The following is a 13,658-nucleotide window of genomic DNA, read 5'->3' as shown; positions in this document are numbered from 1 at the left end:
TGGGATTGTAACAACACCACCAGCATTTCCTTTTGCCCAGTATTTGATGTCTTCTTTATTCTGGTCATCAGAGGTGAACTTGACTGCTGCAGAAATTCTGTTAAAAGGAAACATACTTAGGAGTGATGTAAGTTTTTCTGGGTTTATGATATTTGCCCTAAAATGAAAACAGACAGAAAGACAGGCATGTGACACTCCTGACTTCTTCTATTGACCTTTCCTCTGTACCCTCTTGCTTAGTTCCTGTGGATTTTAATGGGTAATCGTGCTCTTGATAATATTCATATATGTAAACAGAACAAAATTAATGAATATATATTTAAAGTGATTAAAAACTGATCACTGTATTAATCTGTTGTTTGTTGCTTTTCGTCTTTCATATTGTATATGTAACTATTGTATAGTGTTCTGAGCTCATACATGGAGGTGTGCTTAATGAATATATATTTTTCACAACTTGTTACATATGTAACCAAAAGTACATTTTTTTTAAAAGCAATAATTTCAGATTTTGACAGATTTTAATGTGTACACAATACATTTATTTGGTACTACAATATATTTATTGGTGGTAGTAAAAAAGGTTTTGTGAGAAATGCCCTTGTTTTCAGTGGCTGTGTCTTATAATGGCAGTAGACATACATTTGCTGACATCTAAAAATTTGAGCTATCTCTCAAAAGCATTGATCATTTTGAAAGGTCTGCATGGAAAGATTTGATCTTGATATGATTAGAAGTTAGTCTGTAGGATTCCACAGCTGTCTACTCTTTGCATTCATTATTATTTTAGAATATGTATCTTTGTCCAGAGTAGCTGTGAAGGTTTTGTCCTTGTTTCGTGAAAATAATGCTTACATCTTAATTTTGTAATCATGTTTTTTTTTAATTTATGTTTCAGGAGAACTTAGGGTGGACCAAACATCTCCATCTTACCCAGTGTCTCCTCTCAAGTTCATGAGTTTTAATCTCTCACCACATTTTCTTCATTTGACTTCCTTTTAATGTTTGGCTTCTGTGTTTTTTTAATTACTTGAGATTGTGACATCAGTCCTGCCTAGTCAGACTTCAAGAAAGTGGTGAACTCTCCCAAATCTGGGTTTACTTTCAAGACAAGAGTTTTTCTGATGGATTGAAATGGATTCACCTCAAATCAGAGATGTCAGCAGTTTCCCAAGACACCCTTGTTTTCAGCTTGTCTTAATGATGGACACTGTCCTTAGTACATGATGAGGGATCATTTTGGGAAGACCCAAAGATGCCCATTACCCAGGAAAATGCTGGATGTCACCTCTCTCTACTGGAATGCTGGCTAAACACCCAGGCAGCACAAGATCCAAGAAATTCTAAACCACATGTATGCCAGGCAGCTGTCCAGAAACTGGTGGAATACATCCAGCTAAACTTTAATGATGGGGCCAGTGCTCTACAGATTTGCACTGAGAGGGAGGGTATGGATCTGGAGGTGCGGGCTGTTTTTCTTACCAAATCAGATGAAGATGATGGAGAGTTTGGGTTGAGCTTTGGCAACATTCCTATTTTTGGTGACCCTGAAGGGAGGAAGAAGGGTGGAAGGCGACGACGTAGAAAGGGAGACAGAGGACCTGTTCTCGATGTGGGATGTATTTGGGTGACAGAAGTGAAGAAACAGAGCCCAGCAGCAAGGTGTGGAGAAATCAAGCTGAGAGATGAGCTTCTTTCTCTCAATGGGCAGCTAATGGTTGGAGTCGATGTAACTGGAGCAAGGTAAGAAAAACGTTTTATGAGATTCTGATGACAGTACTTTTGACAGATACTTCATGAAGTAATCATGTTAGTTGACTGCTAGACCCCCTCACAACTGAGAAAATAGTCTCCATAGTAGATTGTGATAATTTCACAATTTCCTTATTATTATTATTTTTTGCTATTTATAATAATCACTTTGTGGCTGTGCTATGCCATTTTTAAAGAATTGCTGCTTTTGCTTATTTTTTCTTTTTTCCCATTTTAATTACTTTCTTCATTTAGGTTTTTGAACTTATAGGATTCAGATTATGAAAAAAGATATAAGTAGATGGAACTCAAATTAATTAGTCAGTAGCTTTGCAGACAGTGACGTTTATTCTTTACCATTGAATTCAGTCAGAAAATTTAAACATATGGGTTTGCTTCATCACAAATATTTGTGTTTATGGTTGGGCCTTTGAAAACATTTCAGCAATTTACAGTATTTTTGTCTTAGTTGTTTCAACCTGACTGTCAACTTTTATTGTGGCTTGTAAGTGTTCTACAGTCTAACACTAACATTTTAGAATTTTCAAACACTTGTAGATGTATCCCCAAAAGTCTGTTGTCAAATACTGGCATATACCCAGAAAGAGAGAGACAGAGAGACAGAGAGAGAGAGGGTGGGAGCATGTGCTGATAGCGTGTTGCTGCACCCACCATATGATGAACCATCTGGATTGGGACCCAAGTGCAGTGGGTGACCTCAGCACCACACTGGAACAGTGTGAGGTTTTTTTTACATTGGCTAGAATGCCAATCCTATCACCAACCTCCAAGGTTTCCCTGTAAGTTGGAGGACCTACTTGCAGATTAACATGAAGCAATTGCAGGTTAAGGGCCTTGCTCAAGCCCAATGGGCTACTTGAAGAATTGTCCAACCCGCTCCAGAAGAATTGTCCAGCCCAATGGGCTACATTGTCCAACCCGCTCTATCCTAACACAGGGTCTGCTGGAGCCAATTCCAGCCAACACAGGGCACAAGGCAGGAACAAATCCCGGGCACACACACCCACACACCAAGCAAACACTAGGGACAATTTTAGGATCACCAACGCACCCGGAGGAAACCCACGCAGACATGGGGAGAACATGCAAACTCCACAAAGAGAGGACCTGGGAAGCGAACCCAGGTCTCCTTACTGCGAGGCAGCAGCGCTACCACTGCACCACCGTGCTGCCCTTGAAGAATACTGCTTACCTAGAATAGAATTCAAGGAGGTTAAAGGGGTACCATGATTTTTTATTCATTTTGTCTTTAAACTGACACAAATGCTTGATGTTCTTCTAATAAAAATAGAAAACTAGTTCTCTAGATAAACTTCCATTTTATAAATTGATTGCTGCACATATATAAAAATGCAAGCTATTGATCAACAGTGCATTTTCTGTAAACATCCAGACAGCTGCCAGCTGTGAATTCATTGCAGAAAATGGAACTGAAAGCACTGTGTCACTTTTAGAACTCATATTTAGTAGCTTACATGGCCCATATTAACTTCCTAAAGCTTAAATTCCTTCATAAAGATCATATGGTGAAATACACGATAAGGACTCAAGCCAAGCTGTCTTCAGGTTAAAAATAAAACAAAGTCAGAATTTTTATTATAACATGAAAGGAAAAGACTGTTAGATGCCATCTTAGTTACACTGTGCGCATGTGCACAAATTCATATGTCAGTCAGCCTGTCATCACGCCTGCTCTTCAAAGCACATTCACTCTCACACATGCACACACATATAAATATAATTTTTAACATACACATATAAAGACATTCTTGAACCATGTTAATCTTATTCAGCACTTTAAAAATGTTTGAAAGAAATATATAACTGATGGCTTATAATGAAACAACAGAATGATAATAAACCACAATTTTTTCAAGTAACTTGTTTTGTACCTGCTTTTACTTTTTTTAATAAATCAATTTGATTCACAGGAGAATGTTGAATTTAATTGAATTGCAGTGATTCATCTCATTTCAAAAATTAAATTTTTTTCAAAATGCTTGCTAGCACATTTTGTAATGACAGCTTACCCCACACAGGTCAAACTCGACAGATGCATTAAAATTGTTCTGCTTGTTAAGGAAATGCTGGAATTTTGGTTTATGTGTTTTTAAGTGCTGCAGACTAAGTTTGATTCTAAAAATGCAAATGCATAGAGTTTGTTGTTGAAATGACACATAAAGGAAGAAATGTTGCTTTTACACATCCATCCATCCATTTTCCAACCCGCTGAATCCGAACACAGGGTCACGGGGGTCTGCTGGAGCCAATCCCAGCCAACACAGGGCACAAGGCAGGAACCAATCCCGGGCAGGGTGCCAACCCACCGCAGGCTTTTACACATATTTTTGGAAAATTGATTTTTGCATGAATATGTGTTGAAATATTATATACACTGAGCATTAAATAATAGATCAGAAATGTATGGCACAAATAATATTTTTTTTGTTGTGGATGTGATGCCGTTATAGAAGAGTATGTAGAAGAATAATCAAATAATCCTTTATTTTTCACAAAGCTATGATGATTAGCAATGCTGCCTCATTGTTCCATTAACTTTAGTTTCAACTCTCAGCCTTTTCACTGCTTATGTAACGGCTACATGTTTTCTGAGTGCTCTCATAGGCTGTCATTGAGCACTTGGATTTTCTCACATTCCTTAAGACATTCATGTTAGGTTGATTGGCATCTTCATTGTAACCTTGTTGCCCTGGTGTTGCATTGGACAACATTATCTTTCCAAAGTTCCACTGTCCTAATTCAGTTCTTGGACTGCGTATCTTGTGTTTTAAGTTTGTATATTCTCCCTTGTTTCTGCAGATATGTGCTTGTTCAGTGGGTGGTTCCGAGTAACCTCTTTTGAATGAGGGGGGATGAACCATATAGTTAAGTGTACATGCCTTGTCTTCAATGCTGGTGGTGAAGGGACAGTCTTCTTTCAGTCCTACAATAGAATATGCTTAGCAGTATTTGCAAACTCTTACCCATTTCCTTGCATGACAACTCCAAATAATGTAATTTTTAGCAGCAAACATACAGCAATTGAGATTTTTTTATGCCTAATCTCGATTTCCAATTGCACTGACAGTAAATTGCCCACTTCTGAATCTCTTTGCTGGTTTCAAGTTTTTATATTATCAGTAGGCATCCTGGCACTGAGGGTTCTCATGGAGCGCAAACATGAATATCGGCAGAGTTTCTTTGCAGCCTTTGTCGATTTTCACAAAGCGTTCGACACGGTTGATCGAGCTGCCCTGTGGGACATCCCGAGGATTCGCGGGATCCCCTTGAAGTTGCTGGATATCATGGCCGGCTTGTACACTGGTACTGTGAGTGCTGTGCAGAGTGGAGGCAGGACCTCTGCTTTTTTCCCCAGTTGATTCTGGGGTTCGTCAGGGGTGTATTCTTGCTCCTACTCTGTTCAGTGCTTGTATGGACTGGGTGTTGGGCAAGGTCATAGGGTCCAGCAGCTGTGGGGCATCTGTTGGTGAAGAAAGGTTCACGGATCTTGACATTGCTGATTATGCTGTGATCTTCGCAGAGTCAATGGAGGCTCTGATCGGGGCTCTCGAGAGACTGAGCGAGGAGTCTGAGTGCCTGGGCTTGCGAGTGTTCTGGATAAAAACCAAGATCCAGGCCTTTAATGACCTCTTGGGCACAGCCATCAGCAGTGTGTCTGTTTGTGGAGAGAGTGTTGACTTTGTCGAGAGGTTTACTTATCTTGGCAGTGACATTCATGTCTCTGGTGACTCTTCCTATGAAGTCAGTAGACGGATTGGGAGAGCATGGGGGGGGGTCATGAGGTCGCTGGAAAGGGGTGTGTGGCGCTCCCGATATCTATGCAAAAGGACAAAGGTCCAAGTCTTTAGAGTCCTGGTGCTTCCTGTCTTGCTATATGGTTGCGAGACATGGACCCTATCCAGTGACCTGAGACGAAGACTGGACTCCTTTGGTACTGTGTCTCTCTGGAAAATCCTTGGGTACTGTTGGTTTGACTTTTTGTCAAATGAGTGGTTGCTCATGGAGTCCCGAATGAGGCACATTACCTGCATTGTGAGGGAGCATCAGTTACGGCACTACGGCCATGTGGTGTGTTTCCCCGAGGGTGATCCAGCTCGTAAGATCCTCACTGTTAGGGACCCGAGTGGCTGGACCAGACCAAGGGGTCGCCCACGTAACACCTGTATGCGGCAGATAGATGGTCGTTTCCGGAGGGTGGGACTGGACCGCGTGTCTGCCTTGGGGGTTGCAAATCTGGATCCCGAGTTATTTTGTTGTGTAGTGGGTGCGGCAATGCACTGTACCAGTGCATGCTTCCCAACTTGACTTGACTTGGTGTCATGTGAAGCATCAGTTTTACAACAATAATATTACAATTCAGAATTTTTACACATTAAATAAAACAATTACATTTCTGTAATTTCTAAAAGACACATAACTGAAGAAGGTGTAATCTTTAAAGCAATTAAAAGATACAATCTGGTGAGAATAGAAATGCATTTGATCAGCTTGCAAGCATAATATACACAATATGGTATTTTAGTCAGTGTAGAAATTATACATGTACAGTACACCGAGTATTATTAAAACTGTACTATATGGATTCATAAGTTGATTTTTGGGATAAAAATTCAACCTTTGTCTTCACTTCATGCTTGCCTCCAGGTTATTTTTCACAGTTTGTTGGTGATATTTGTTTGTTGGTGATACCTTTTAAATTCTCGTATGAGTGATGATTCACACTTACAGATTGTGGCTATTAAAAATTAGCCTAACCCTTCCCTATTTCAGTGGAGTTTAGTATAGATCTCATGCTTCCTACCCTTGTAACGCGGCTGGTAACATGCGACCCATTTGGGGGCCGTGTGCTGCCACATAAACTGGATTTACTTCCTGCTTTTCTTTCCAAACCTCAGCCTGAAAACAGCAACATAGCCAAAGCTCTCCTGAATTAGAATCATAAACTACCCACTATTGCCCAGATGCCATTATTGCATGTCTGTTAACTCTATTCACAGGTGGCGCAGTGGTAGTGCTGCTGCTTTGCAGTAAGGAGACTGTGGAAGATTGTGGGTTCGCTTCCCGGTTCCTCCCTGTGTGGATAGCGCTTTGAGTACTGAGAAAAGCGCTATATAAATGTAATGAATTATTATTAATGAATTCTATTAGGCTTCATTTTTTTACTAGAATAGTGGGTGTGGCCCTTTTCCGGCTGGGATGCCCCCATAGCGGAACAGCCTGGGGTAGAACTGCACAGGGCACTAAATCCCCTGGAGCGCTAGATGGCAGCCCCCTGGGTTACAGTGGTGCCTCAGATTCCCTCTCAGGGCTTCATGGGAGTAGGAGTTCGGCACAGCCCTGTTGGGTTCCATGGGTACCATCAGGGGGTGCTGAAGGAGGAGCGGAACCCTATTATGTCGGGCTTCCAACACACCTGGGAGTACTTCCGGATCATGCTGATGAGCCACCTGGAATGTTCCCAGGTGCAGCATAAAAGGGAATGCCTCTCTTCATTCAGGGAGCCAGAGACGGGAGGAAGAGGGATGAAGCTTCTTGGAGGAGGAGTGGTGGCGGAAGAAAAGAAAGAAAGAAAGAAAGAAAGAAAGAAAGAAAGAAAGAAAGAAAGAAAGAAAGAAAGAAAGAAAGAAAGAAAGAAAGAAAGAAAGAAAGAGAGAGTGTTATGTACTGTAATATTGTGTTTGGTGCTTACTGTGACTGTGTTGTACATGTGGGAAATTTGGGAATGTTTCCCACATTGAAATAAAGCCGGTGGTGTGCTTGAGAACTTGTGTCTGCTTTCATCTGTGTCGGGTTTGGGGAGCTGGAGTGCACCCCTCAGACCACAAGTGCAAGGACTGGGAGGCCCGACTTCTAGTATTCTGAGATCATCTCTTTTATTTGTGCCACAAGTGCCTTACTTTTTGGTTTACCAAGGTATATTATGGAGCATTCACTACATGTGCAGGGTTTGTAACCCCAGGTGGTGCTCATTTTCTTATAATGACATGTGAAGGTACTCTGTTTTTGTTGTTGTAGGTGTTAGTCTCTCTTTCAAGTAAGAGCTTAGCCCTTTTCCTGGACTGATGCCTGACTTGCCAGCTCTCACCTATCACAGCTATTATTCTTAGATAATGACTGCTCATTTTTTTTTATTTATGTAAAAAATGTTCTGCTTTGTTCATTTGTGTTTGATGTTGTACTTTTAGAGACCAGCTGTAATAACTCATGTTGTTGACAAAATGCAGCTGGAAGATGCAACCTTGAACAAGAGAATTACAGTCTGTACAGTGGAAACTTGTTTTTGCCAACATACAAGACAGACTATACATCTGTGTAGTAGAAGTGGGACAAATATGAAATTTGTGTCTCAATGTCATCTTTTTATCACCAGAAGACTAAGCATTGTCTCACTAAGATGCAATTCTTCATTCTTAAATGTTGCTACTTTGGTTTGATAGCACTCTTAATGAGTAGCTGTTCCATTTTTCTCCCAGGCCAGTATATTTGTGGAATATTGTCTTTCCAGAACCTGGGAAGTGCAGCATCACAGTGATGGTTTTTGACCTCAAGCCCAGCCCAGTCTGAGGAATGGAAACAGATTATTTTAAAATATGAGTTATGTAAAACCAAATTTAGTCATGAGACTTGTTTCATATGCAGCAGTGGTTTATGGCTACGCCCATAGTATTCTCCTTGTCTTTCTGGAGCCTTTGAAAGATCACAGTGAGGTTAAAGTAGTCCCGTGTTAACAGGCCAAATACATATCAGATGCTGAGTACAGAATAAGTCTACCTTGTGTGTAGTTCCTGCAGCCATTCAGAAGATTGTAGAGGTGACACACAGTGGCATTCTTCAAAGCCACAAACTGGTCATTATCTCCAGACTTTTGCATAGTGAGTGTCTTCATTTATTATAATCATTTAACTGAATGTATTATTTTTCACTGCTTCTAAAAACAAAAAAAAAAGTTTTTACTTTTTGTTCACAGACTAAATAACCATCTAAGTTCCGGTTTACACGTGAGTGGTATATAAAGAAAAAGCTAGGAGTGTGCTTAAGTAGTTTCTCATAGAAAACCCTGCTGTCACAGTAGCCCCACAGCAGACCTGCATGACTACTCCACATTGTCAATAGTTTTTTTCTTTAGCTCTTAAAAAATGTTTTTCCATTGTAAAAGTATTGAATATCTAGATATGCCCCACTTATGCCTTCCACTCAACTGATAAAGTGCTTGAACCTCAGTTTGTACTTTGTGGGCGGTAAGCTCATGTTGGTTGCCCTGCACATTTTTCTAACTTTGTCCAAGAACATACGCACTTCCTGAAAGCCAACCCCTGCTTTCATAAGTGGATTCTAGTGTCTTTGTCCCAGTTATACTTCACTTAGATCTACATTGAACAATCTTAGATTGATGTTTATCTGAATGCTCCTCTTTGTCAATTTGCCATGGATAACTCTATCAGGAGTGCATGGCTCCAGAACACTTAAACACTAAAAATCACCAATGAACAGATTGCCCTTCCGCCATTCCAAGGAGATGTTAAGTAGTCTGTTATACTGAATTACACTGGCTTCCTTGGCATGGCTCCTATATGGTTTTGTGTCATTTAGTGGATGGTTCTCAAATCCATCTACTAAATAGTGAAATTTAGTTACCTTTGTATGCTATTTCCAATACAACTCAGTGTCCTGCCACGTGCAAAAGTTCGCTGACGACACTGCTATCGTGGGCTGCATCAGGAGTGGGCAGGAGGAGGAGTATAGGAGCCTCATCAAGGACTGTGTTAAATGGTGCGACTCAAACCACCTACACCTGAACACCAGCAAAACCAAGGAGCTGGTGGTGGATTTTAGGAGTCCCAGACCCCTCATGGACCCCGTGATCATCAGAGGTGACTGTATGCAGATGGTGCAGACCTATAAATACCTGGGAGTGCAGCTGGATGATAAATTAGACTGGACTGCCAATACTGATGCTCTGTGTAAGAAAGGACAGAACCGGTTATACTTCCTTAGAAGGCTGACGTCCTTCAACATCTGCAATAAGATGCTGCAGATGTTCTATCAGACGGTTGTGGCGAGCGCCCTCTTCTACGTGGTGGTGTGCTGGGGAGGCAGCATTAAGAAGAAAGACGCCTCACGCCTGGACAAACTGGTGAGGAAGGCAGGCTCTATTGTTGGCATGGAGCTGGAGAGTTTGACATCTGTGGCAGAACGACGGGCGCTAAGCAGGCTCCTATCAATTATGGAGAATCCACTGCATCCACTGAACAGTATCATCTCCAGACAGAAGAGCAGCTTCAGCGACAGACTGCTGTCACTGTCCTGCTCCACTGACAGACTGAGAAGATCGTTCCTCCCTCAAACTATGCGACTCTTCAATTCCACCTGGGGGTTGGGGGGGGGGGGGGGGGGGGGGGGGGGGGGGGGTAAACATTAACATTATACATAGTTATTGTCTGTTTTTACCTGCATTATTATCAATCTTTAATTTAATATTGTTTTTTGTATCAGTATGCTGCTGCTGGAGTATGTGAATTTCCCCTTGGGATTAATAAAGTATCTATCTATCTATCTATCTATCTATCTATCTATCTATCTATCTATCTATCTATCTATCTATCTATCTATCTATCTATCTATCTATCTATCTATCTATCTATCTATCTATCTATCTATCTATCTATCTATCTATCTATCTATCTATCTATCTACATTGTACCTCTGTCCCCTAAAAAATATACACGGAAACTACAGGAATCAAATTTCTCTGTTTTTCCTTATCTTGTGATACATTCCTGTTGATAGTGCCTGGCTTGTGCCCATAATTTCTGTACATGTCTGCAGCTGAGTTCAAGCAACTATGAAAATGGAGCATACTGTATGGCCATGACACACAGTTTTTCTTGTACTCAACTTTGTTCAATTGAGGAGCTTAACATGTTTGAAGTACATTAGGACAAACGTTAAACTTAACTTGGAAATAAACAAAAGTTCAGAGAAGCAGAAACTCCATTAACAGTGACAATGCTGAAGTTTGTGGCTTTCTCAAGTAGTGTGACACTCTATGAAGACTGATTTTGACACACGCATAGGTAACTTGTCTAATTCTGTTATTTTGTTGCTATATGCAAAAGACATAACTACAAGTCATTTAGTAGCAATCCATGTCACTAGCAGGATAGTGAACATCTTGTTTTTGATGTGGTTCCACCAGATTCACTGTAATACATGCCTCAACCTTGATCAGTTCTAAGGGTTTGCAGAAAGCTTTACAAAATTTCATACCACTCCTAGCAGCTTTGAATACAAGACACCAGTCATTGATATAGCATGCACTCTCCTGTAACAACTCATAATACCCTGAGTTTAAAGTCACCATAAATATGTACATCTTTAGGATATCGGATTCTAACCGGATTAGTTGAAAAAAGACCCTCACACACATAGAGATAACAAGAGAATTTAATACAGATAGTGACACCTAATGTACCATTCTGTGATGGTATCTTCCTCAGGAGTTTTTTATCTAGGAAAAGAAGAATTCATGTTTGTGAATTTATAATTAACCAACTGAAAATAATTATGCTTGCAGGTCATTGAAACAACACAGTGAAAGTGTTTCTTTTTCAGAGATAATTGTGACCTTTCTGCAAGATAAAATGCACCCTCTCAGACGGAACTACACAGTTTAAAAGAAAGCTAAACATGTTCTGTCTGCTTTATTATAAGTTGTTACGTGGCACTACATGGCAAAAACAAAGACAACGGTCAATGTACAGATGCATGATCTTTTTTTTTCTCATCGTAAACTGGGAAAACCGTTTGCCATGTAATTATACAAGTGGTCTACCGACCAAACCACTTTACTGGCAACATGCCCAACCTGACATCAGGACAGCTTTGCTTTACCACATAGGCAGTGTCCTTATGTTCTTACATATAGTCCTACATGTTGTCATTTTTTACTTTGAAATTAGAAACATTTGCTACAATTAGAGCATGAATTTAACCCCCAAATCACCTATATATTGACTAACTCGGATTTATACAGTACTTCAGCAAACTCATTAATGGCAACCAGTGGACTGATACACTTGTAGTAGTGGCATTTTTGAAATGTAAACTCAAGCTACTTAACACTCCGTTGCAGTCAGAGAAATAAGGTCAAATGCTTGGTTGTAGTGAAATATATGCTTTTTAGTTATCTTTCCCATTTCTGCCTTTGTATAACTGTCCAGTTGTCCAGTTTTACTAATTATTCTGTTTAGATTTTCCATGTTGTACATGCATCTTCTTGTAGCAGGTAAGTAACACTAATGGTTTGATCACTGTGATGTATTGAAAGAGTGTGTTTTTTTTGTAGTCCAGTTAAACTTGTGTTCACCCACTTAATCTTTTCTTTGCAACATGCACAGGAAGATCTTTGCTTGTTTACCAAAAAATGACAGATTTCAATGCAAATTTGTGCATGGATAATGGCAGACGCTGGAGGTGCACTTAACATGTCTCACCAAAAATGACATATAAGCCTTCTCCCCATTTTAATGAAAGTCAAACTCTCCAATTAAAGAGCTATAAGATTCCCTATCTTGGAAAGGAAACCCAAAGTGCTACACAACACTCATTCATTTTCGATTGTACTTAATCTATTTAAGTGTCCTAGTTGGAGCCTATCCCAACAGCACTGGGCACAAGGGCAAACTGTGAACTGGGCAGCTGTACTGGAATGCACACCTACACTGATTCATATTGGGCCACTTTAGAGACACTAATTAATGTAACCGGAACATTTTTGAAATGTGGGATTAAAACCAAAGGAACTGGAGGAAAGTCAGACAGACAATGACAGAATATTCAAACAGGGCAAGGGTTCTATCCCAGTCTACACAGTCTGTGAAGCAGCGGTGCTACCCACTTTGCCACCTGTTTCCTATATGCAATACCATGGTATAAAATTGTATAATATGACTGTGTGTGTATGCTTATGTTCATTTCTGAGGGCCATGCCAAAAATGAGGAATATAATGGCATCACCAAGAAATGTCTAACAGTCCTGAAATGCAGGAGAAATTAGTCATTTATCTTTTGCTTACACCTGCATGAAAAACTATGCCACCTACTTATCATATAGTTCAGTGGAAAAAATATGTGATAGAGACCTATTGTTTTTCTAATATGCAATTTCTTGTTCCTGCATATGGTACTCGTTTCTGATTTTTATTCACCAATTTTCCGTGTTAGACTCTTTGTTTTATTTGTTATTCTCAATAACAGCCATTTGTGGGTGACCAAAGTGGAGTTGACAGTTGATGTTTGCATTATCATTTTTATAGTGCCGTACCCATCTTCTCATGCTGCTAGTGCCTGTCCAGGGTTCTTCTTATGCACATTGTCAGCTGCAGAGATTTCCTCCTTCACGAGACATGCAAAAACTGTAGGTTTTTGAAATGACATGCCATTGTTGGCCATTTCTCACACAGAAATATTGATGTTTGTCTGAGGCAAGTGATACCATTTTTCATTAGGGTGTGCTGAAGACACCGCAGTTGTAGGTCTGGTCACCAAACAAGACTGATGCAGCTAACAGAAGAGGAGTTTTCCCTTTTGTTAACAGTGGTGCCAGAATAACATTCTTGAACTTGATGTCAGCAAAACCATGGTCATGGACTTCATGAAGTAGGAGGCAAACCATACTTCATCAATAATGTCAAAGAGAGTTTCTATCCAAAGAAGACATAGTTATTCAACAGCCAATCATATTGACAAATTCATGTCCTTGAATATGTATTTATATCCCATCTATCCATCCATTTTCCAACCCGCTGAAACCAAACACAGGGTCACGGGGGTCTGCTGGAGCCAATCCCAGCCAACACAGGGCA

The 13,658-nt window shown here is 40.2% G+C and overlaps 1 protein-coding gene across 1 annotated transcript in view; it reads left to right on the top strand.

The window, feature by feature from the left end:
• The first annotated feature begins 919 nt into the window (after positions 1-919).
• Positions 920-13,658, top strand: part of pdzd2 (PDZ domain containing 2) — a 366,506-nt gene continuing 353,767 nt past the window's right edge. Inside the window, exon 1 of the mRNA XM_051929601.1 lies at positions 920-1,743. Within this exon, the coding sequence (XP_051785561.1) occupies positions 1,256-1,743 (488 nt within the window). The 5' untranslated portion in view covers positions 920-1,255. The remainder of the gene's footprint in view (positions 1,744-13,658) is intronic.

The sequence above is a fragment of the Erpetoichthys calabaricus genome, chromosome 7, assembly GCF_900747795.2.
Source record: "Erpetoichthys calabaricus chromosome 7, fErpCal1.3, whole genome shotgun sequence".
NCBI lineage: Eukaryota > Metazoa > Chordata > Cladistia > Polypteriformes > Polypteridae > Erpetoichthys > Erpetoichthys calabaricus.
The sequence above is the reverse complement of the archived record's forward strand: the minus strand, read 5'-3'. Positions and strand labels throughout refer to the sequence as shown.